Source organism: Leuresthes tenuis, unplaced genomic scaffold (genome assembly GCF_036924035.1).
Source record: "Leuresthes tenuis unplaced genomic scaffold, fLeuTen1.0.hap1 SCAF_5, whole genome shotgun sequence".
Classification (NCBI taxonomy): Eukaryota; Metazoa; Chordata; class Actinopteri; order Atheriniformes; family Atherinopsidae; genus Leuresthes; species Leuresthes tenuis.
In genome coordinates this window covers 17,257,353-17,283,750 of record NW_027325359.1, presented here as the reverse complement: position 1 = coordinate 17,283,750, position 26,398 = coordinate 17,257,353, and the positions used below count along the sequence as shown (strand labels likewise).

Here is a 26,398-nt window from a genome sequence, read left to right as displayed (position 1 = left end):
AGCAGTGCCCTCATTGAAGAAGAAGAAGAGGGGGAGTAAAAGCTCCCCTACAATACACACATGCCTTGAGCAAAGGCGCCGTAGCTCATGCATCCTTTGCAAACCCCGTCACAGGTATTATGGTTTTCATCTGGCCTGTCGGGTTCAGTGGGTTCACCCACAGCAGCCCTGGTACTGTTACTGTGGAATAAGTGTGTCCATATGACCAGACTACACAGGATTTAAAGCTTTAAAAGGGAGTAGTAGTTTCCAATCCCAGCCTCGGTGATGCTGGATAAGAGTACCGAGCAGCCTCTCAAGCCCTTTCACACTCAACCCTAATGATAAACACTCTTTTGAAGTCTGGGCCAAGGCACTACGTGGAGCTATCTATCAGCCACAGGAGACAGGCCTTGTCCCTGAGGGCCTGGTTAAGAGCAAGTGGGGGTACATCTGGATGGGAACCATCTGGTGAAGGGGTATCCGTTTGGCCACCGGCGCATTAGGCAGGTCTGTTGGCCACACCACCAGAACAAAAACAGGCTGTAATGCGGCCCCTGTGGCCCCTGCAGGGCCCTCGGTATGAGGGCTGAAGACACAGCATCGTACAGATGCGGTCCGTGCAAGTACCTCAGTCGGCCTTCAGGAGGTATGGATTAAGGCATGGATGTGTGCTTGTCATGCAAGCACCGCTGGTTCACCTTTAGTTACATCTGAGACAGGGATCAGCCGCCTTTACTGTCCAAATGAAGTTTTAACCTCATGGGGACAAAGAGCACTCTTAAAATGTTCCTTTATTTATCAATTTTCTCAACAATAGGGTTAAACTTATTCCAGCATTCATGGAATTTAAGCTTAGAAAATGCTGAAGACTGGGTCTCAGTTCAGTGAGGTTAAAACTGGTCTTTTACGTCTGAAACAGAGCATCCATAAGCAGTTGTGTGACCTTCTGAACGATTCTCAATTAATTTAAAAAAATGATAATTTAACAGCATCTACAGATTTCCCAAAACTAGATGCCTGAAAGCCCCAGATAAAGAGAATAAAGTGACCACAAAGACCCCTGACAGACGCTATATTGTGTGGGGTTCAGCAGCTTGCCCAAGAATACTTTGACACGAAGGAATGGAGAAGCTCGAATCCACCAACTGAATGTAGGACAACCTCCACTCAGAGTGTTGGCTTGGTATGAACCCTAAGCAGCACAAAAGCACGCAGATGTTTCAGTGTCTCGCAGCTTAAGCTCAGCCTTATATGGCTTTTTTTTCTGCAAATGTTTCAGTCTTTATCCCCATTGACCTCTCAAGACCATGCTCGCTCTTTTTTTTCCTCTTTTCAACTAAATTACTGTAGTTTCTAACCTAATCAATTTTGAAGCAAAAGTGAACTGAATTGGCATCTTACCAAGGATACATTGTATAAAGTCACAGTACTGTCCAACGTCAAAGTGGTGATATTTAACACAATCCAATCTACTCATGTGGCTCATCAATATGTTTTTCATCTTTTTATGAAGTATTTTATGTATATATTGAATTGTCTGAAACTCAGTATGCAGCAATGTTGAGACATGGGACACAACAACAACCAGACTAATGACCACAGAAGACAAGTCCTTCCCATCAGGCTACCATCAGGCTGCCAGCTGACTTCCTGACAGCACTACCTCTGTGGCCTGACTCTGAACGCAGCTCAAATGACACCCGACTGTAGCCGCGAGCCATCTGCGGTGCACTATTAAAGGCTTTTATATGACAAGAAATTATTACAGTGGTTGATAAGGGCCTATCGACAACTGCTAGACGATACCACCGCTGTGATGTAATGGTGATGGTTTGCCAAGTAGCCGCACTGCTGCATTTCTGAGATGTGTCACAATGCAGCTAAAAAGGTCACCAGGCTGAACCTTAGGGGTCGCTTAGCATGACAGTAGAGCTCTGCGAGCCCAGCCGCACTGAGTCAGCTGGACTGAAAAGGAGACAGTGAAGTTACATCCATGGACATTTACACACACACACCCACACATTCCCTGTGTCCTTGAAAGAAGAGCAGTGAGCTGTGCCTTCAGCATAAGATGGAAAGTGTGCTTCATGATTATGTGGCAAAGCAGGCCTGACATTAGTTTTCTCGTACAAAAATGTAAGTGCAAAATTCCCAAAGAGTAAAACAAAAACCAACGTATCACCTCATTAATTTGGTTCTCGACAGTGTTGACAAAAGTTGTTCATTTAACAAGAAATAAAGTGCTCATGCAGCCGGGAGCAGTGAAGCATACAGTTCTGTGCAGTAAGCTGTCTAACAAACAGTTTGGTATAACCAGTGAGTCAGAAACAACTGCAAAAAGGACACAAAGTGTAAACGAGGGTGGATATAAACTTCGCAGTTTACTTGCCAATATGGATAGCAAATGTCCGATTTTATTGTTCTGTTATTTAAAAAAAAGAATCTCCAAAAGTCAGGCGAACAGACGGATCATGAGAAGATGAAGATGAAAAGCTACCGCAGTGTGCATCTGTAAGCATTTGTACTTTGTGCATGTGAGAATAAAACAGGTCAGTACTGTTGCCACACAGGTGCGAGTCCTCTGTTAATGTTCAGACAAAGTGGAGCAAAGGGCTGACGGGCGCGCTGGATCCGACACAGCAAGAGATTCTAAGGTGAAGAAGTTGAAGGGTTATGCGTCACGTTTTAACTGTTTAGACATAAGATGGAAAAAAAGTAATCCCAGCTTGATGCCTCCCAGTACACCGCGAGGTGCCACATAATTCACATTTCAATTTCAAAAGTCCAATGTAAAAAGGCGCAGGAGATTTACAATCACTGATTTAAAGTATTCACAAAGAACAAGGTTTAGAAAATAATATTTCACTCATCTGCAGGTTCTCCTCCCAACCTCCGTTCATCCAGCTGGCAGTAAGCTTCTTAAGTGAATCCAAAAAGAATGACTTATCTGCGTCTACAGGCTCTCAAATGTTCACAAATCGGGGGCCCAACCACAGCATCTCCTGCCAGTGAGACATAATTCCTCCTGAGAAACATTTTCGTTTTTTTTATCCCAGGCCCATTTTCTCGACAAATCGTAAAAGAAAAGATGCCCGTCTCAGTTTTCGCAGAGTCAAATGGGACGTTTCATACGGTTTGTTGCGCCTGGTTTGTTGTAGTGCAATTAAATCTGAAGGAGTGGAACACTAATATGGATTGTTATGGTGATATGACGTGTTGTAGTAAGAAAACTGAAGGAGCCATTAACAGAGAAGTGATCATGTGTGAATGACTAAATGCCATTAGACAGATAAATAAGGCCTTTTTTTTTTTTGCTTTTATTGCATTTGCTAATGCAACTACTACATTTACTGTGGATTTTGCAACGACGTTAGAGCAGATTGATAAAAAAGACAGAGGCTTTGTTAAGATTTCCCAGCTCATGTCTGTTACAGATGAATGCTTTTCAGGCTAGCTGGGGAAATCCACTTACCAGTGTCTCTAAAGCTCACTCACTGATCATCATGATGTTTGTTTAATCTGATTTTCGTTTTTTTTTTTTAGCAGTTTACAGGGCTTGTAGCTGGAGCGGAACAGGAAGATGAATTTTGTCATTTTCATACTAAACTAAACAGCCCATAAGTAACCTCAGGTTCAGGGGCAGGGGGGTGGAATCAATCTTCCCATCTATCAGAAAGTGAATAAGCGATCCCTTTAAGACTTGAGAAACTCCAGGCAGAGCGACTAAGAATGAGAAATGAAGTGTCTTACCACCTTCGCATTTCCTCGCATGTTACATGTACACATCCAGCTTCTGACACTTTGGCCAGACAGGTGATTAATGGGGAAGTCATTATATGGAACATAGTTGTTCCACACACAGCACACAAGCCGCTAAACGGTGCATAGTTCCCCAGAGAGTACTGTAATGTTCCTCTATCAGTAGCATTATCAAAACAAGCCTTTCAGTCTGTCGCCTCTGGCATTTGTGTGCAGGTATTCGGTTGGCCTGCAGAGAAGTGCAACTGTTCCTCCCCTGATGGTCCACAGCTATGGGTTAAAACCAAAAAAGTCTGTCATTTTACACACAAACGTTTTACACCTCCTTTACTATTGTTGTGCAGGAGGTTCTTAGAGGTGCAACACAAAAGCTAAACGTTAGCTGAATGATAATTCTCAAATGGCAAAACAATGCATCCAACTAACAGCACAGCTGCCTCCACATGGGACGCACATGGTGTCAACATGCACAGCTGCATGTTGACATGACATCCCCATGCATCCTGACAGGAAGCTGCGAGCTGCAGAACAAAACGGGTGAAGGAAAAAACAAACTATTGGGAGACGCAGAGCCCACAACGTGTCATATGCAGCGGGCCACAGACAGCATGTTGCCCTTCAACAGACCTTGCCTTAACACAAGATTCCCAGTGAAATTCCATAATCCTTCACTGATTTATAATCCAGAGGGGATTAGGCAGCATTCCACTTTTTTTTTTCCATCAATGCAAAAAACTGGACACTGCGGAAAATCCCATTTCTGGGTCACGTAATACATACACATATATGTATATAAAGTCATATGCGCTAAAGCTGGTGCTAAATATAGGTTTCTCTTTGTTAAAGCATTCCAGCTTCAGAGACATTTCTATATAATCCATTTCATGCCAAATATCACGAGCTGACATGCAGAAGGAAAAAAAAAAAAAAAAAAGAACTGCCGACTTCTCTGCAGATTTCTTCACGCTTGTGTCACTTCCTTTCCACAATCTTTGGATAATTCACAACATATGCGTTTGCATTCATCTTGAACTTGCAGTGACAGTACATGCAACGATAAGATTATATAGGCTTTACATTCGAATAATGAGTCCCACACAGGATGCCCAATGGAGCCTTGTCGGTGCGAGTTATGATCATATGAGAAAACACCTTTGGTCTAAAGGCCCCTTCACAGTGCAGGGATTGTCAGCAGTGAAAAAAAACATGGTGTAGTGTACTGTGGGACCATTGGATGGATGGACATTACACCGCACAACACATCCAGGAATTGCTAATTTGCACCACTGGCGACTAAAAACAGTCTGCAGTAAAATTCTGAGAAAACAACACAATTACAAATCACTTGATTAAAATAACTATCATATAACTATAAATATAATAATAATTCACTATACTGCCATGATGTGATTTGCCAAAAAAGGTGTCTAAAGGCGCTTTTTCAGGTTTGAGTTGGATTGAATTTGCATTTTGTTTTGGTCTCTTTTCTGCCAAAATGATACAAAAACAGAATGAAGAAGACTAGAGACCAAGCTAAGGAGCTTAAAAGTTCTGCTTTCATGTTACTGCTTGCATTCGTTGAACTACCGGGTCCATCTGCAGAGACCTTAAAGTCATACCAGACAAATGGGTACAGAATTCGGGAGGGCTGTGCCCTTTTCTTCTAAGTTTGAACAAAACTTTGAACACGGTGAAACTTCAAACATCAGTAACCCGCTCCAATTCAGACATTAAGGTCTGGAAGTGCTTCAAACCCTGGGCTGTATAGACAGATGCATTAGTTCATCAGAAATATTTTGCCCTTTGAAGACGCTCTAGTATGACTTGACTTAATGCGTGCCCTGGTGACCTGACAGTAAGAAAAGCTAACATGTTTGCTATGTTGCTGTGAAAATGGAAGAAACCAAGCAGCAAAGCCGTCCTAAAAGAATAATCAAGACACAAATACTGTACAGAATCTTACCTCCAGCACAGGTCCCGCTCCTAGGATTATCTGCTCCACTCCACTGGCGAAGCCCTTTTGGCTGAGAGCCGTCAGGTGATGAATGAGGAAATTGGTGCTCTGAGTCTTTCCAGATCCACTCTCACCAGAAATGACTATGCACTGGTTTTTTCGTCGCAGCAGCATGGCATGATACGCCACATCCGCCACAGCATAAATGTGAGGCTCCAGCTTTCCCAGTGTGTGGTTGTCATAGAGTTTGACATATTTGGGATTGTAGATTGGCAAGAATTGGAAGGGGTTGATCACAATAAGAATGCTCCCAATGTATGTGTAGATCTTCTCCTGTCGGAAGCGTGCACGGAGGCTTTCCAAGAGGGCGCGCTCTGTCAGCTCCGGAAGAGCACACAGATCAGACGGAGGGTCGCTCCCTGCTGGCTGAGGAAGGAAACCCCTTTCCACCATCCGTCGACGTTCCTCAGTCACCCGCAGCCACATCTGCAGACTGCCGCCATAATGAATAGATCCATCTAGATTCTTCTCCCGCAGCAGGAAGCGATAGTCTTCGCCACTGCCCAAGCCGCTGCGGTTCTCCAGGGCGCTTCTTGGCCACAGCATCATGCGCTGAACAGGACAGTCTCCAGGGTTTAGGATCCATTCTTCCCCTCCGAACTCTTTCACCTCTGCCAACACATAGCATTTGGTACGATCCAGATGCAACCGTTCAATGAGGCACTCGATGGCTTCAGCAGCAGTGGTGTTTTTGCGGGCGATGACGGGGCAGTAGATTGTACCCTCAGCCAGGGAGCCTGGATAGACACGCAGGCTGAACTCCTGGTCCTCCAGGCGCCGCCGCATGCTGCCAGTAATGGTGGCCAAATTGGCGCTGCTGGCGTAGCTGCAGCCGCCATCTTGTAAGCTCATGGCGGCGCAGCAGGTCCCATCAGCAAACTGCTCTCTGGGACCGTAGGACTGACTCAGGACATCCCAACTGCAGGAAGACAGAGATGGAGAGAAAGAAGGAGAGAGAGTGGGAGAAAAAGATACACTAGGTTAAAAATGGTAGAAATGCAACGAACAAAGATAGCAGCACGAGATATCACCATACCCTCACAGCTTCAGGCAATTCCACTACTTTGAGTGACAAAAGGGTGAGTAAAGTCATGGCAATTTCATCTGTCCCATGACAGAGTGGGCTGACTCAATGGCCTTTCTGTTCAGGATCGTAACGTGAACAACTATAGCAAACGCTACACAACAGGAGCAAGGGACAGAGTCAAAGAGAGAAAAAGGAGCTGATAGCTATTCAAAACAATGAGGAACAATAGCTGCTTCATAAATTGCAACTGGCCTCAGCTTATCAGAGATACGTACCCTCTGTTAGAGTGTGTGCATGTGTGTGTACTCGTGATAATCCAGGGGCTGTAGACGTGTGCCAAGATTAACAGCTGTCACCTTCCACACAAGAGTGGCTCTAATCAGAGCACAATGGTATAATTCACCACTTCCCTGTTGATAGTGGACACGGCACTTCATTCTCCCACTCTTTCTCGCCGAAACGCACAGCGAGTGCACACATGCACACAAACAAACACACACAATCTAGCTTCACTGGCTGAGCTGCTCCAAATGTCACACTGGAAAAAAAATAAAGGGGTCAACTGAGGGCAAGTGTAATTCAATGAGCCATAAAATATGGGAGTGAAATCAAACCGTAGAAACATCACTGTTGAATTGAGTATTTCTTTGCCAAATTAATTCATTTGTGGGGAAAAAAAATCACTAAGAAAGAAAGAAAATATAATAATCACTTATTTTAGCATTGATCTTTTTTCCTATTCAACTTCTTATCTGATCTGTCTGATCTCTTCCTTTAAAGTCTATTATAGCACAGCAGCTTACTTGAGCAGTTATCTGAGCTATGTGGACAGTACTAAGACACGTTTACATTAACAGAGAAGGATAGAAAGAAATGGAAGGAAAAGGGAGGATGAGCCAGCCAGTCGCCCTTTGAGACAGCAGTCCCTCCTGCTGCCTGGAGTAATCCTGACCACCTACAGCAATCTGCAGCAGCCCACCAGCACCAGACAGGAACAGAGTGAGGAAACAGACAGCTGAGTGTCTGGGAAACAAAGAGGTGGACTGTGGGGGATGAAAGACGGAGCAGCAGCGGAAGATACAGTGGAGGGAAAAACAGACAAATGTGGGAGAAAGCAGGACTCAAAATAACTGATAAAAATCACTCTTTGGGGGATCAATGAGCTTTTAAAATAAACAGGGGATCAAAGTTTCAAGTCTATTATTCTGAAACGTAAATACAGTCAGCATTAATTGTCTATTTGAGCTGTGTGGAGCTCCGTTTCTGGTGTTTGCATATAAACAGTGAAGTACTTGGGCAGCTGCCATTCCAGTTCCCAGCATATCATACGGATCACCAATAAACTGATCATCAAAAAAGGAAAAAAACAAAAGTCACAGCAAGCTGATCAGAAAACATATATCTACAATTTTTCTTGAGATTCCCCTTCGAACAACAAGAAAATTACTAAATTTCCTCATCTTGCATCTAACTGGAAAATAAACTTTTGCAGATAGGGTTTTAGAAAAGTCGTGAAAGTCAAGTGAAGAGCAATGGTTCAGTGCATGTGATGTTAATATGGTGACACAATAGGAAAACAACTTGAAATCAGCGCTTCATTACTGTAGCCAAATTGAAGGGATGGCACCGTTACGTAACTTATGTTCTGCAGTGAAACAGTTTAACTGAGCATCTGTTTAACCATTTTTCAACGAGGTAACACTATGTTGGTATGGATGTGTGTAAATACAGCTAAAAATAACTACTGAGAAGAGTAGACATTGGTAATTGTGCTATGTGCTAATTAGTCTTCTGTACAGCGTTGCTCTAATAATTAGCAATGTTAAGCTATTAGCATGCTAATCATATGAAAGCTGTAGCTCACCGTTTAGAGATAATACATATAAACTCCATCTCTGAATTAAATATCAGAATATTAGATTTGCTAAAACAGATTTCATGTGTCCATTTTCATTTATCAAAGTACAGTCTCTTATGGTTTATAGCTACAGAAATAAAACACCAACATAGCAGTGGGTAGCTGTCACAGTGGTTCTTTCCCTTGCTGACTCCACTTGCAGGTTCCTGCTCTGCCCATAAACTTTAGTTTTCAGTGATGTCATGAAGACATATTTTTCGACACGCTGGGGAGGTTTCACAAATATGAAACTGGGATCAAAATTTGATCGTGGAAAAAGTCAACTTGACTTGGTTTACAATTGGTTGTGTCGTGTAAATAGCTTTGCCAATTCTGGCCCAAAAAAATTAATAAAATTATTGCCGTATCGTGACTACAACTCTTACTACATCAGCTCATGGCAGCAGCTGCTGGGCATGTAAAATCAGGTCAAAACTGACAACTCCAGGAAATGAGAAGATTAGACTGTTATTACTGAAATTGTATTTAATTTTGTTGCATCTCTCAGGATGTTTGTAGCCATTCTGCTGGAGGCTAGTTTAGAATTAGAGTCACAGATTCTGTCAGAATCAGACGTCAGGGCAGTAAGACTTTTTTTTCCCCCAATATGACTGCACCAAAAATCTAAACAATTCAACATTAGCATGGTATTACCACTTACCTCCTACAACTTAACCCACACCTGTCAGATGTGATACAAAGTGACGAGAGTCAGAAATCTCAGTTTACTGAATTCTATGGCGTAAACTCATGATTGCAGATTTGTTTGACTGTTTATTACAGTCATTCTCATGCTTTCCTGTAACTAGCTGCTGAGAGTCAATAGCGTACAGCTTTCACAGGGAGAATATATGACAGGTAGATAAAGCAGCCTGGGAGAGTCTGTGGTTGGCAGTGAATAACTATGCAACATATTTTTTACATTTAATAACAGTGAGTCAGCTACAGGTCCACAACACCCAAAGTATAATACAAGTAATACATAAAAAGACACTATGGTTATGGTTTTTGTACATCTAATTTGAATTCTGTACTTGGTTCTGATGCACCACATTAAGACAGATGTGCATCTGCAATAAATGCCTGTTTTGCTAACTAAATTAACTAAAGAGAACCTGGTTAGGAAATATTGACTACTTAGACTAAACACATTTTATACAAAGAAACAGAAAAATATTCCTAATGCATGACCCTGTGATACACAAGTAAAACACACAAACATACACACTGATGTAGCCTAAATGAAAGGATATGTGAATTACCAGTTTGAAGAACACATGGGTAATCCAAATCCCTAATTCGTATGACGTTTTTATCTTTTTGATGCCTCAAAAGCTAAGTGCCGAACTCATTTAAAGGACAACCCAAGTCTCGAGAAAACTATTAGAAAGAAAATCTCTGATGTAGTTTAGATAAAAATCAACCCTTTTTGCCTGTTTTTCTGAGTCAGTCTGCAAAGATTTTACAAGCTGGAAGACTGTGATGAATACTCCTGATGATCGGTCCTGGAAACCAATGCATGATCGCAAATTACATACGATGGAGCTGCGATGTTGCCCCCTCCCCCCCCAAAAAAAACTTTTGGGTAGTCGATAACACCTTTTCTGGCATTTCCTTGAAGAGCTGCATGCAGTGAAACTGGACGGCTGTTAAAAAACAAAGTCTGCAATGGAAAAAAAATGGACATGACTTTAATACTCTATGTCCATGACTTATTGCAAAAACTCATGCTGACAGAGTTTTGACAGTGATGAATGTAGCTGGGAAGTGATGTAAGCCAAGTATGGAAGACAAGGAAGGAGGTGGGATGAAGGGATGAAAGCTGTGGAGAGGGAGAAAAGGCGCAGGAATCTGAATGTCTGTTATGTCTTGTTTTGACAGTCAAATTTATAGTGCTGACAGTGTGTTAAGATAAGGCAGTAAGTTGACGTGGTGGAGCATTAAGCTTGTGCTTTAAAGTGAAGAGACAATGAAAGAGTAGAGGATATCTTAGTGAGGGCGTGCCAGTCAGCTGACTGGTGGGCAGGTTCAGCTCCAGGTCATGGATATTCACATCTGTCACTCAGGTGGTGGAAAACTGAAGTTAGAAAACAGGGCCCCTTTTAAACACAAAAGAAATGTGACTGATAAATAAAAGAAAAAAGGTTTGGAGTTTGACGAGGAGAAATCCACCTGTGACAAACTGAACTGAACTACAGCTTTTAATTCTGTTCATAAATGGCAGAAAACAATACCCGTAGATGCCGCCTTTAAATGTAATTTGATGTCCAACCACCAGTCGAGAGCTTTAAATAAGGTTAGCGCTCTATTACCTGACAAAGACCTGCACCTGAAGCCAGCTAATGTTGTGCAGCTGTGCATGACTGGACTGTCAAAATAACTCCATGTTAAATACGAACTGTACTGATGAACAGAAACTGACCATACAGACCTGTTCAGACAGTAGAATACGTGAAAGGAGAGAAAAAAGACAGAGCAGCTGTCTTGACTGTACACACTTTTTTTTACTTTGTAAAATAACAGGAATGCAGTTGTTAAAACTGTCAAGGCCAATGTGTTATTTTATAATTGTAAAGACTGATCCTGAGCCACAGCATTTCATCTTTCTTTGCCAATGTTCCAGCTTTCCACATGGTGTACGGGGTACAAGTTCAGCTTGGTAGCTTTTGAATAGTCTTTCTAAATAAAACTGTCAAATAAACTGTCAAAGCAAAAGCTTGGCAGAGAAATAAAGACTTGACCTAATGAGGCAGAAGAATACACCAGCCTAATTCAAACTTTCCTTTAAAAGTGGTTCTGTTAAAAGTGGGTCTTTTCCACCTCTCAGAGAACTATAAAGACATCTCCTCCATGTTTACAATGCCTCTGCTTTGTTGTTACAAATATCTCTTCGGCATTGAAATAGAATATCACCAACCTCATTTATTTGTCTCTTTAAAAATCGGGACAAAATCATTGGATATGGTCAACTTAAGCGGTCCTCATCTGAGTAGAACAATTATTAAAAGGATATTTGGTGTATGACGTATCCCTTCAGTGGTATACGTTGAGCAGCCAGTGTGCATCGTATGTCATGGAGCAACATGGACATTCTTAGGTTGAGAAAATAATGTCAATAACTGACACAAGAGTGACGTAATGTATAGTTCACAAAATACAGTTTTCATTTGAACCAGCTTCAGATTTCTTTTTTAGTTGGTTGAGATGCAGAAAATTAGCCTTTCTGTGGCACCTGCTGCATAGCACTGAGCTAATGTCACAATTCCTCCCTTCTTCTCCCAACTGAGAACGCTCTGACCACTGTGTGTTGCACATAGGACTCCAACTACTCACATGTACCTCAGACAACCCCACTTACGGCTGGGCGATATGAACCACAAATCTCATATCTTAGCTCGATATCTTTTAGCTAAATGGTGATATACGATATTTTAGATATTTCTAATAAATCTCTAAAAAAAAAATTCCAGTTAAGGAATAACAAATAGAGAGGTCTATGTCAGTATGTGCTAAATAGACAGCTGCAATTTAGCAGCATATGCTTGAAAGAAAATGCAGCAAAACAAACTACTTACATAAATATAATAAAATCCTTCTTAATAAAAAAAATAATGTCCTTTCCCAGCAAACAAAATACCCACCGTCCTGCAATCAATGTCATGTAAACATCACAGATATGGTGCAAAAACAAGAGGCCAACTTGCTCTAAAAAAAAAGTATTTTTCTATTGAGGTAAACAATTATTTCTTAAGAGTTTATGGGGGGAAAAAAGGGAAAAATGTGAACTAGTTCAATATAGGACTGTAAAGTTAGATAAAGTTCTCAAAAGATGAACTGTAAACATGAACATTTTCCGTTTTGATCCGTGTGAACCTGTCCAACACTGCTGACAGCCTACAAACACGACACCCTGAACCACCATAATCTCCAAATGCAGTGTAAAAACAAGCACAATTGTGGTGCTGGTTGGAAAAAAAAAGCCTGCACTTTTACATTGTGTGACTCATTAACAATGCTAATATATTGTGTGCAACATCTAATTCTCCCCTTTCAAGCAACTGAATCCCCAGATCCTTCCCTGGCAAAGAAAGACAATAAAAAGAAAAGAAAGAGGAATTTCGCAGCACCGCGTTAGCATAAAACTGGGTTTCTTATGGAACAAATGCAGAACAGCAGTTGGCTCGTTTCTAAGATGGCATAATAAGTCAGGAACTCTGCCAGGAATAGCTGGCACACAATCATGATATTAAACGCAAATGAGAAGCTCAACTCGTTCTTGCGGGTCTTCAATCTAACTGGTAAACAGAGACACCCCCTCGTCTCTCACAGTCGGTTCTCACCAATACACCAGCAATAAACACCAAACCTCAGCATTCCTCAACACTGCTCACATGCACATAAACGTACACACACCCGCACGCCAACAAAGGAGGTATGTTTTCATCCCTTAACTGAGAGTTGTGATGCGGCTATTAAAATGAGGCAGAGTAAGACCTCGTTGGTGAAATTGCACTCAACTGTGAATTCACATATGAAGATTGTGATGATTGTTCTGAGCGAGAATTTTGGCCCCATCTTCCTTTAAAATGTTGCTTCAGTTCAATGAGCTTCGCGGACACTCATTCATCCACAGCCATCTGAAGGTCCTGCCACAGTATTTCATCCAGTTTGAGGTCTGGACTTAGACTGGACCCTTACAACACCTTTTTTTCTTGTTAAGTCATTCTGCTGTAGATTTTCTGGGGTTGTTGGGTTGAGTTTGCAAAACAAGCCCAAATCATTAGCCTTCCACCACCGTGCTTCACCGTTGGTATGAGGCATTTGTGCTGACAATGCAGTGTTTGACTTTCACCAAACGTGGTGCTGTGCATCATAGTCCAACGTCCATATAAAGAAGCAATTGTTGCAGCCCAAGATCACTGCTGATGCCTTCCCTTTCGTTTCACACTTGCTGATGGTCAATTAATCAGATCAGCAGCACTTGGCTGCTACTAAGCCTCTTAATTCTTATGGAAGCAAAGAGGGTGGACTTAGTTTTTCCAAACAGTGCTTCTGCATTAGGGTGTAAGTGTGTAAAATGTCACAAGTAGTTTATATGAAGTTGTATTTATCTATTTACCTAAAACTTAACCCCCAAAAGACACACTCACAGATGAATACCACTTGTGATCACCATCTCAACATTGTTTAATCTCATAATCTGCAAACAGACTGCATCAAAGATTTTGATCTGATACTGTGAAAATGTAACGTCTGACAAATTCATGACAGAAAATAGAAACAGAGTTAAAGTGCAGTCAACAATGCAAGTATAAAAAAAATAAATAAATAAATTACAGGCCAAAAGAAATCTCTTCAAATCTGCGGTTTACAACGAAAGATTCATTGTTGATTCTTGTCACGTTACAAATAGTTCTTGTTCTCAGTTCCTGAAAGGCTGACATTTTGAAGGTCAGGAATTTGTATCTGTTACCACAAAGTTGCCATTTCAAATTCCCACACAGTCTGAGGGAACGTGGGCGGAGGAAACAAATCTGTAACATTTTTCTCTCTTTCAGCATCCACAGCTGATGTGCCCCTCAGTGTGAAACCCAAACCCTCAGAGCTGCACTGCTAGAGCTGCCAAAACGTTCATACTGTGCTGGGCAGAGGAATTTACTCACAGAGCACCAAATACTCATTTGTGTAGGGCAACAAATCACATTAACTTAACTGGGGCAAAAATGGCAGAATCCACTTTGGCCTTCATGAACACATGAGAGTTCTTCTTGAACCAAGTATTGATTCTCACTCTGACATAAAGACTCCCATCAGTCGTCAGTATGCTTAAAATATTCATGCTAGACCATAAAACTGCATCTCAGCTAAAGTCTCCTTCCTTCGCTTTGCCAGTTCCAACCATTTTTTTTTTTTTTTTTTACTTTCCAGAGCAGATAATGCCACATTTGCATGTGTAAGCTAAGCTGAGAAAGTCCACACGAGCTACACTTTGCTCATATGGTCTTAATTCTTCCCCCACAACTCACTTCGACGACTTTTCAAGAAAACAGCTGAGGGGATCGCCATGAATACCTTCAACTGTCGGGGGAAAAAGTGTTCGCACTAATCCCCGTTTATGCGATTCATTACACCTCGGGTCCTCACAAGAATGTCATGTTTGTCGCCCAACCTCAAAGTGAGGCCAGTAGCAACAAAACATAATTTGACTTTCAGACACGGCTGAATAAACTAGTTTGTTTAAGGCCAAAGAACCATTAAGAGGTGTGCTGCTGCATTTAATGTGTTGTGGTGGAAAACCAGGCAAGTTTCCTGCAAAAGTTAAAATAAAAGAAAACACTTAATAATAAACGCTTTGTGTGTGTGTGTGTGTGTGTGTGTGTGTGTGTGTGTGTGTGTGTGTGTGTCTAAGCGCATGTGTGCACATTCCTCAATTCCAGAGGGCCACCACAGCTCACGGGAACAGAGCCCACACAGACACAAGCTTCTGCCAGAAACCCGCATGCACAGAGCGACGAATCACACGGCACAGCACTCCGAGGTGTGTGAGCTGCAATCGTTTGTTAGGGTGGGAAAAAGTGTGCGAGATGAGGCTTCTGCACCCAAAAAGATGCCAAAATATCTTTATTTATATGTCTTTGAGCTTGGTCAAACTACAGCAGCAACGCTGTCTTTAAGTAGAAAAAAATACTACGTGGAACGTTGAACTGGAAAATATAGCTTGTCATGATAAAAAGAATAACTAAAAACCCGTGTTGCGTCGCGCCTTCACAGGAAACCGTGTCTACTCCCCTTGTTTTTGTTGCGTACACTGTTGTTTGACCCATTTTGTGGAAAAGACAGGAAATGAGTAGAAGAGGAGAGAAAAGTCAACAAGAGGAGGAGAGGAAACAAAGTGAGAAAGAAAAGAGAAAATAAGGATAAAAAGGGAAGTGGGCCAGATGGAAAACTGGGACAGGGAATAAAGAGGAGTTACAAGTTTTAAAATGATAATTGTTTGCTGGATATAAAGTGTATATAAAAGTGAAAAGGCATCCAGTATCACTTGGACCTGTGTGAAGAGCTACTTGCTCTCTTAGTTACCGAACCCCAAAATATCAGCCCTATTTCACTCGATAGATAAACACTTCCGTTGCATGTGCAGGACAAGCAGATTTCCTAACTGGCCTTTCGAACCACTAAATTAAGGTGTTTAGCTCCATTTCAGTAGCCAAACTATTGTGTTTACAGTGGTCAGGCACATAGATATACAGGACAGATAGTAAACACACGCTAATTGTTGCTCACAGCGCTAACTGTAACAGGAAAAGATCCAACAAGCTGTTGTGGACCACCGTTTCTGATAAGCTGGTCCTTCTGAGAATAAGAGTTTACTCTCGACTGGGCCGCAGGAGTAAGTCCTACACAGAACTGAGCGTGAGCCTGCAGCTGAGGGCAGACTGATAAAAATGGTTCGGTCATGTCTTTAGCCACAGGTTGGCTAATTTGGTTCATTAGGAGCTGTTGCTTGCATCACTGCAGCTCCAACAAAGCTGGAGCTGATAAATACATGCGACTGAGGCAGTGTAACTGAATACTGCATGCGCCGCTTCCCATCGAGGGGCAAATGTCAGTGCCTTTTGTTCAATGGAAAAGGCAGTTTCAAGAGACAATTTCCAGAAGAATGCGGTTACCTGGAAATTCTCACCGGCACCACAAGCCAAAACTAAAAGCAAATCCAGAAGAAATGAGAAAGACAGTAATTGAAATACATCATTTTGAGAAGGATCTTAAAGGTAGATCTGTGAGGGCCATTATCTACAAATAAAGAATTCCAACAGAATTCCTTCAAAAATTCCTCCAACAGTACGCCAAGAACCCATCCAGGAAGTCACGAAAGATCCAAGGAATTCATCCAAGCATCTGTAGGCCTCTCTTTCCAGTACAGGTCACACAGCACCCGGCAGAACATCAGGAGAATTTTGCCACATTTTGACCGTCAAACTCGTGGAAAAACAGTCTGTACACTGATAAATGGAACTGCACTGTTTAAAAGACCAGCGTCCCATTTCATCCGGGATGGGTTCGCTAACCAAACAGACCACTCAGCCTACAGTCAGGCATGGAGGTGGAAGTGTCATGTTGTGCGGATGCTTGGCTGTTTCATTTGCCATGTGACATAAAATCCAAAGGGAGAACAGCAAATTAAACTTGTACTTTGTATTTTGTCTTTCCAGTGAGACGTCATTCATTTAGAGTGAAACATATGTGTGTGTATATGTATCTGTCGAACGGATCAAATGCTTTTTCAATCCAAGATGTGCGAGCGCATGCCACGGCGAGTCCTTTGAGAAGCTCAATGCTGCGTGCAGTGTGCTGCAGAGCTTCTTGTAAAGCCTCTGCACTGACGTCATCACTACCTCCCCAGTGGCGTGACCTCACCCCAACCCGCTCCTCCTGGCTCAACACATATGCAGACACACACACACACATACACACGCAAAAATTACTGGAGCATTAGAAAAAGCCACCGCAGGTATTGATTGTGGAGCCCCTCCTCACAACAGTCAGAAATCAACTGAGCATCTGTGTTGCCATGGTTATAAGCTGAATGAAATCCATTAGTACTTTTCCAGATTGTGTGTGTGTGTCTTCAATTAAATCTACACTGGAACTGCATTGTGTCTTTCCATTACTTCCATCTTTTTCCCCCTATCCTGACTTCCCCTTTAAATCTGTTTAATCTACATTAGCAGCTGTACATCAAGGAGCATTGAAAGCTGCATTAATAATGTTGCATACTTGGAAAAGAGAGCATTTAATCACAGGCTCTGGGCTCATCTCTCAGTATGCAGCTAACCAAGCCCCGAGAGACACGGATGACTCTACAAGCGGTGAGCTGTTATTGATCTGAACCTGCAAGTGGAGAGAAGTCCACCTCTCTGCAGCACGGTGGGGTGTGTCCTGCTGACTTCTTGCCTCAGTTTTAGGCTAAACAACGACCAACAACAAGTTCCCGATAGAGTTGGTGCACTCCTGTCAGGGGGACTTGATCCCGTGTGCATATTAAATATCCACTCCGACCGCACTTTATATTTCAAAAGGCCGAAACGGTGCATCCAGAGTTCAAGTGTTGAAAAGTTATTTTCAAGCGCATCGGAGAAAAAAAATAAACTGTCAAAACAAAACTGCACTGTCATTGACCCTGTCAATGCTTTCTTTTGTTTTTTCCTTTCTTGAAGCCGATTCAGCAGGTTGAATCAGGATCAGGCTTGTCAGAGAGAAAAATAATCCTGACTGGCTGGCCAGCATTGATGCGACATCCATGATTTCTCCCACTTAGTGTGGTTTCTCCTTAGCAGGAGGGCCTTTTGTCCCTGCTGGGTCTTGACGTCGGTATGGAGTTCAAAAGCCCTTAGACACAATATTTCTCGTTTTCTGTCTTCTGGAGTTCAGCCTCAGTAATTCAAACTTGGTCTGTCCTGTGTCTGTGAACCACAGAAGTAGCTTTGATGTGTTGTGAGACAATGAAATCTTCATTTTGATATAAGAAAATTAAACTAGCTGAGAGAACTTCTCTGTTCAGTTTGACTTCATATTAATTGTTTAAGCAAAATAAAATCTATTCTCTCCAACAAGCGGAGTGAGGCCCACAGAAATCCCCCATATGTGTTTGCATTAAAGCAGCTTTGCCCTGAACTTTAGCACCTTTAGCAAGAACTGATCTCCCCCACAGTTTTGGCCCTCAAGGTACGGTCAGCTGAAAATTATCCAGAGGAAGCCATTACAGAGCAACTACTGGACCCCGCAGATCTGTGGAAAATGAAAGTAGAATTCAATAAAGCAGATGGCATGCACAAGCACCTTTCAATGTAGCAGGAAACCTTCATCGGACGTGTCAACAGACCGACCACAGACCTGTCATCAGCTGTGCCTGCGTGGAAAGTCCCACTTTCCAAACAATGCTACAAAAACCAAGTGAACTTTATCAGGTCATGCCGTCACTAATGGCTCCATCATCCACATTGATCCTCAAGTTTCCACCTCCGCTTCCCATTGGCCTCGTAACTCCGTGCAGGGATTTGTGTTCGCAGCACGACGATCAATAGCAGCCTGTCTGTTTTGTGCATTAGATGTGCACTTTTTCAAATAAATCGATGCTCACATGAATGCTCCGATTGCTAATTCCACTACACTGCTCCGACTGTCAGGCGCATGTCGCAGTTTAGGGTAAACGTTCTGAGGGCAGGGATACAGCGTTATTTCAGAAATTAGAGCACAAAAGGCAATATTTCCTACTTCACAACTCACTCAAGATGCATCTCCATAAAAGGCTGTGGATGTAAACCGTCAGGATCAATTAAACAAAGGACGCCATCCTTCTTTTTCCCTAAGATACTTTCCAATCTTTCCAAAAGGAGATCTGGCTCTGTAATACCCGTGCTATATTTTAGGGAAGAATCAAAGCTTAGTAAGTCTGTCCCTCATAATGGATCTCACAGCTTTTGACCAGGAAAAACTGAACACGTCACTTCCACAGAGAGGCGTGTGGTTGTTTGTATGGAGAACAGCTTTTGGGTATAGACTTAAAAAAAACGGGCCCCCCACAGTCCGGCCAAGAGGCCACAAAGATGTGATGTCTGCTGAACAGATTCTGTGAAATCAGAGCATGGCAGGCCTGAGTGCATGCACGGAACAGCACGGAACAGCACGGCACGGCACAGGTGACTGTTGAGTTGGAACACGTTTCCCCACTTTCTCCCTGCAGGCCTGTTACCTTGGCTTCAGGTCAACAGCCTGCCACGCCTCGCATGCGGACGGACAAAACCAGGTCAGCGGCTAATGCGCGTGTGCGTTCGCTTGCGAGTGCGTGCGCGCGTGTGTGTGTGTGTGGGAGCGTGTAAAAATACATGAAAGCAGCTGCGAAACGGCTTTGAGATGAAGGGGTTTTCAGCACTTCAAAAAAAAAAGTGGGCTGAAACACGACACTGGTCGCCACACAGCCGGAAAAGGCCAAAGAGGAGCAAAACAAGAGTGCCACAAGCATTACTAGTGGCATGCCTTTTAAACAAGGGATAGTATTTGACAGTCAGCAGATTGGATGTTGCATTGCATCTTGCAACCACATTTCGGGCACCGTCTTTGATGATGTCCGTTTAACTTCTGCATGAGTACTGAAATGACATCGCTTTGATCATCCTAACCTTTTAAGGATGAGACTGGCCGTAATCATCTTTGTAACATGAAGAACAGTTCCCAAGAAGGTTCTAACCCAGCGCTGAATTCATCTGTCAAACAAAGACGGCATCAAACTAGAATGAAACTCTGAGTCAGAGCCTAACTAGCACTTTGTTTTAGTGGCCGTCTCCAGCACTGAACCCAAACAAACCCCTGCAGCCACAAAGCATATCCTGCACTGGTTGCCATTATATAGGAGACATCTATAAAACTTAAGTGATTTTTTCATTTTTATTTTTTATTTTTAAATGGTGATTATCATTCTAATATCCCTTACATATCATGACAGGCTGGTATAGAACAAGGAGTAACGGGTGCTCTTGTGTCCGTGACGAGATGAGAGTATTTAAAGGGCAAAAACAACATCATTAAGGCCGTTTCCGTTTCTGCCTACTGCATTACCCTCAAAATGGGAGTTAAGGAACTTTAAAAAGCAATCTTCATTTAAACATGCTTGATTTTATCAGCTGTTAACAAATATTGGGATCATTATGTGTGTATTATCAACTCGATATCAATATTGAATGATTTGAATATCGCAATTAGCATTAAAAAAACGGTACATTGTGACATCTCTACACCCAAATAAAGTGAATATGCAGCATGGAGCTGAAAGATATTTCAACAGTCAGCACTTGGGAAGATCTGTTTGACTAAGCTCCTGACACGTCTTCAGAAATCTGAGATAAGCATGAGTAAAGTGGCATGACCCTGGTTCCAAATATTCCATGTGGAGGACATTTCCAGGAAATAGCAAAAACAAGAAGAGCTGCGAGCCGACGGCAATGTCGGTACACGTCTTTCACCGTTGCTTTCAAAACAGCGGTTTTGGGTTTGTTAGTAAAAGAAATCACTCAGATTAGCTATTGCTGCATAATGACGCGTGAAGATCGACTGCTTGATAAAAGAATGAACGTACAAAAGAATGCATGTGACGTGTTGTTTTCGACGATTCAAAGCTTTTTTTCGGTAGTTTAAACATGAGCTGAGCTGGAACTACGAGAGACAGAAACACTGAACAAATAAACTGGCTTTCTGCAGTCGTTGCTTCCCTCGGCTTGTTAATTTAAGTGGTCCACATTCTGCGCTGGAGAGTGAAGTCGTCTTGTGCAGATAGAGATGTTTAAGTGCTACTTTTTATGCCAGGACGAGCAAAAAAAGCCAACGTGAGGTTCAAAGCATGGAGGCTGGATGTTCAAAACATCAGCTTGGAGTGTCAGGGCCTCACAACACAAAATGTATATATTCATATAACATTTTTTATAATCATATAAACATTTTATAATAGAAAAAAACAGAAAAGGGAAGAAATGGTAAACACAGTAAAGCAGGACGGAAGAAATGCAGACAAACAGTCATAGAAGCCTTGATGGGAAACAACAGATTAAAAGAAGAGACACCAGGACTGATTCCTGGATGAGTCACGACACCAACCGTGGCAACATGGGTGTTGAGAAGAGGCGCCACTCATCTGACGGGAAGAGGAACCTTCACGTTCTCAACTGTCAGCAAAGGCGGATGGAGGCTGACCCACTCAACAAACCAGTTAGAAACCAGGAATATCTAAAGACCGCTCTTTAAAGCGAGTTAAATACAGGATGTCCTACAAAACGGAATGACACCATGTAATATATGCTCATGTCCAATGCATTCACGGACAGACTGAAGGAATTTCTAAGCCCAATGTTTAGTATTATTGTTGTCTGGGCCTTAATCCAGCCTGAGGCAGAGTTCATGTTTGTAAAAGGGAGGAAGGGGGTGGGGGTCTTCCAGAAATCTGACAACACTGGACAAAAAAAATAAGAAGAATGTGCCTCGACCAGATGCTTGAGCTTTGACAAACCCTACTTATGAGCTTGTAAACACTTGAAACACTCGAATGCTGAGGTGGAAATTATCTCAGCCTTGACCTCTGACGTTGAGCAGAAGCCGAAAGAGAGGCGACAACGTGTTCGACCGGGTCCGCCAGCCACTTTTCAAGCACAACTGCAACAGAATGAGGTGTTTCATTTGGGGAAATGGATCGGTGTACACGGTTAAGTGCTGCTACAGTTTCCGAGAACTGTCCGTTTGACGTTTTGATTTGTTTTCTCAGGAAAAGCCAGTATTGTTTTCCCCAGCCCCGCCTATTGTGTGTGCCAGACTCTGCATTTGACTGAAATCAGGCCTGGTCAGTCCAGTGCAAACGCTTTGCTGCTCTACGTTCATATGCAGGCACTTGCATCACCTACTGCTCCCTCACTGGTTCTATAGTAGAGGTTTATCTCAGTTCCCACTTGCTTTCAGCCACATCAGTGGAGCTCCCTTTTCACCCTGAAATCCAAAAGGAAATGGCTCTCCAATTAGAGGAAGCGGAAGATGATTTCAAGGTCCTCTTTTTATTCTGGTGAAACATGACACGATAAGAGGCAGGAGGATAAACACAGCAACATGGTCACTTTCACTTCCATCTCAGTGAGAGTTTTTTCTCGGCCTGTTGCGTTGCCAACGCCTCCGCAACATGAATCATTTTCCTGTGAGGGTGTGTTTGAATATGCTGATCAGCAAAAGCACTCCTGTCTTCTTCTGTCTCATCTGCCTGAGCCCTGGATATTAAATCCCTGGAAACCCGAGTGTCTGAACTGACAGGATGGCCTACATTACCTACAAGCCTCCTTGGCAAGGTGCATTGTTTTCTATGACAGCGCAGCGCTCTGAGCGGGTCAGACAGACATGGGAGGGGACAAAAACAAGCAGAGGAGACAAGAGTCAAAAGCAGATCTGAGTGCTGAGCCATGGAGTTAGAACACATAATGAGGGGTCTCCGAGGGCTGCGTGGCTGGTTTAACCCTTCATTACAGCACAGGAGTCTTTTCCAAATGGGAGTACCCTCAGCAGGTTGACTCACGCTGCTCTGCTGAGGCGTCACAGGAAAAGGCCGGCAGAAGAGAACAATCCGATCGCTGGAAAAACACTCGTCTCTGAAGCCCTAAAATCCTGCAACGCATTCCACCTTCTTCACCAAATGCAAAATCCTTTGGAGCCTTATGTATTTACACTATTGTTCAAGAGTGTTGATCCACACCCCTCATTTCTTAATACTTTGCTCCCAATGAGCCAGACGTTCTTGCAGTCTTATAAAGGGGTCTTGAGAAATAGTTCTACAGGCCTTTTGGAGGCATTTCAAAGCTCTCACTCATTTTCGGTCCAGTCCTTGTACCTAACCATTTACAGAAGAATGTGTTTTTGTTTGTTAGGCCACTTAACGCTGACCTATGATTCATTCAAGTATTAAAGAAATGCACCAAACTCAAGCTTTGAACCAGTGTTGTGTCTACACAGAACAGACTACTTACACAAACACACAATGTGCTTTAGTCGCATCAATGAAAAACGCCAAAGAAAACACAGTTTGACATAAAATACTATTTTTGAACCAACAAACTGACTCCCGAGAAAATATTAGCCAAAAAACTTGGCATAACTCAGCATGGTGTGCAGAAACTGGACATGCGGAGAACAAAAGAACAATCCACAGCAGAGGAACAGTGTCTGAAAGTTTTCTGTTTTACTTGCAATATATAAAGGAATATGGCTCAACACTTTTGCACAGTAATGTACATGTTTTCAGATCATAAAATACCATAAAAATGACAATGCCCCCAGAAGAAACAACCCAAATCATAAAGGAGAACAGAGTTCCACAACTGCAGATGCACCGACTGACAATGAACTCTCTTTTAGGCCACAATCAGTGTAATTCCGATTCTGCGCCAATCTCATTTACACGCGTTAAACACTGAATGGTTTATGTCAAGGGCACAGCCTCACACAGCCACCGACATGCAGCCTGGGTGAAATCTATTCACCGTAAATTAAAGAGACACATTTTATCTGAAGCTGTTAATTAGCACAGGTTATAAATGTTTACAGCGAACCAAGCACAGCAGACCAGGCCGTTTCCCACGCGGGCGTCAAAAGATACACAGATTCAAACTCGTTGGATGTATTAGAAAAAAAAATCTAAAATTTAAAAACGCAAACTGAGGTAAGGTTTTCAACGAGCTACGACCAAGTTCTAATCAAAACGATAGGCTAGTTACTTTCAGAATGGTTTTGCTGTATGGAAAAGTCCTGTTAAGTAACCTGAAGCACTTCATTTGGAGAGGTGCTGAATATAGTGGAAAAGATAATAACAAAAAACACATACAGTTGAATTCCCACATAGTCATTAAAATTGTTAGTTCAGTCGGGATTAAAACCAGCAGATCGGACAACAGGTCGAATCAGTTCATCTTCACCTACACCGGATGGATTAATGAAAAACTCCCTTTTATTCCTTCTTTTTAACTCTGTGTGTAGCCAGTGGTGTTGATCACCTGTCCAGGGATGGAGGAGCTATAGCATCAGTACGATTTCAAGCTGCTAGCGGTCCTCATCTTCTCTTTGTGGTCAAGTGACTGTATTATCATGTGAAGACCCTGTGGCATTGAACGCTCCACCGGGTCCAATCAGTGAAAAATGAGTGACGCGCTGGATGAGGCGGCTGCAGGGACGGCGTTTTGTTCTGACCCTGGATGACCAGGCCAGACCAGGAGGGGGGACAGGCGGCTCTTTGACGAAGAGACTCCAAACAGGGTCGTAAATCACAGTCGAATCTCAACGAGATCAGCGTCACATGTTACAGTTACTCAGACCACCAAACATCTTCGTGCGAGAACCAACACTGAACAACAGATTCACGCAGGCTTTGCGCAACTTGGTTCACATAAAGAATCATCCTTACAGTTGTTTCCTTTTCTTTTTAACAGGATTTAACAAGATTGAAAATATTTTTTTTCTAAATTTAGGGGTGCAGACGGTTACATTTGCTTCAAAAATTGTTTCTCATTGTCTCAAATATAACCAGAAGAGAAGGAAGGAAATTGAATCATCGTGTCAAAAGATGTACAGTTACAGCTCTGCAGCATCGACCCTCGAATTTCCAAGTGAAATTCTCATTCGCTGAGGCACAGAAACCCTTCAAACGCATGCTTCTCCTGAAACCAGATTCCCAATGATTATCCCTTGTCCGGGGGTTGCCATGGCAACAGCCCAGGCTCAGTCATCTTCTCTGCTCTCCGAATCCAATCCGGTGCAGATTAGATATGACCATCAAACAGGGGGACTGAATCCTTTGAGGATTATATCACAGAAACAGAGACCGCGACGCGAGCCCACGATCCAGACTGAGGCCGACCCTCCAAAACAACGCTGAGGATGTTTTTAAAACCCACAAGTCGCCTGCAGACCACATGTGTGTTTTCTCTCGGCTGGAGGAGAAGCAAATGAGACAAAAAAAGGAAAGAGAAAAAGAAAAAGAAAAAGCTCAGCAGTATCGCCGAATCCTGCAGGATGATGTCAGAATACACTTTTAATACAGTAACGAGGCCTCGTGGCGAGCAGATATTTCTGAGCGGGGACTTTAACATTTCGACGCGGCGCATTCGTGATGACATTTTAAAGATGTGTCTGTAGCGCTGGCCACTGGCTTCCTATGCAGAGGCCCTGAGGGGAAGTCACAAGCGCTCTTCCAGCGTCTGTGTACGTTGGAGGACATATCAATGACGAGGGATTATGTACACTCCATTTACCTCCAAGAATGCAGCTATGACACCAAACGCATCTCCCACACAAGGGTGAGCCTCAGGGCACGTTTAAAAAAAACTGGATGGGGCTGGAAATAGCTTCCCAAACACACAGTAATCATCATGGTCATGGACACACGACTACTTTCTGGGAATTTTAACACACACAGACACGTTGAGATGAATTATACAAAAGACGCTCGTGTGAATCCGCTTTGGGCACAAAGACGCCGGTTACATCCTCATCAATAAATTATTGCAAAGGATGCAGTGGTGAAATCCAGAGGAAGTCTGCGTCACCGTAAGGGCCCTCGCAGGTGGAGGAGCAAGATGGAGAAAATGAAAACGATCCGTCAGTGAAATGCAGTATTGCTTTCCAGACTTCCTCTCTTGCACTTCACCAGTTTGTGGCGGCACAGGTAGTGGGAACAGTCAGGAGTAATTGCATAAAGCGAAATATTTGCTTGCAGGCTGCAATCAGGCGTCGAGTGGGTTTATTTACTGTGCCAACCTAAAAAGAGTAGTGAAACAATGACGCGGAGCTCTCTACACCTCCTTCAACGCTGCACCACAAACTGTGACCGCATCCACGACTCACAGGCACGCTTTAGGTAAATACAGCCACGGGGTACGTCATTGTGTGCTGAGACACCAGCTACGGATGAAAACGTGGTAAAGTTGCATTTAATCGTTAGTTTACAGAGCCACACAAGGGCCCTAACCATAACCCTGTAAGGAAATCAGACTCAAAGGTTTTACCAACAAAACACACTTTACAGATCAAATGTTATGGCCGATGTCCCAAAAATAAAACCACAACCTTGACAAACTTCATCATCACTCCAATAAGTTTAAGATATAATATGTTGTGTTGAGTGTTGAGCCACCCCTCTTTTCTT

The 26,398-nt window shown here is 42.8% G+C and overlaps 1 protein-coding gene across 13 annotated transcripts in view; it reads right to left on the bottom strand.

The window, feature by feature from the left end:
- Positions 1-26,398, bottom strand: part of LOC140307432 (unconventional myosin-IXAa-like) — a 125,379-nt gene that overhangs the window by 86,196 nt on the left and 12,785 nt on the right. For all 13 annotated transcript variants that reach the window (XM_072386314.1, XM_072386319.1, XM_072386320.1 and 10 more), the window contains exon 2: positions 5,705-6,674. In XM_072386314.1, the coding sequence (XP_072242415.1) occupies positions 5,705-6,607 (903 nt within the window). In that variant the 5' untranslated portion in view covers positions 6,608-6,674. The remainder of the gene's footprint in view (positions 1-5,704; positions 6,675-26,398) is intronic.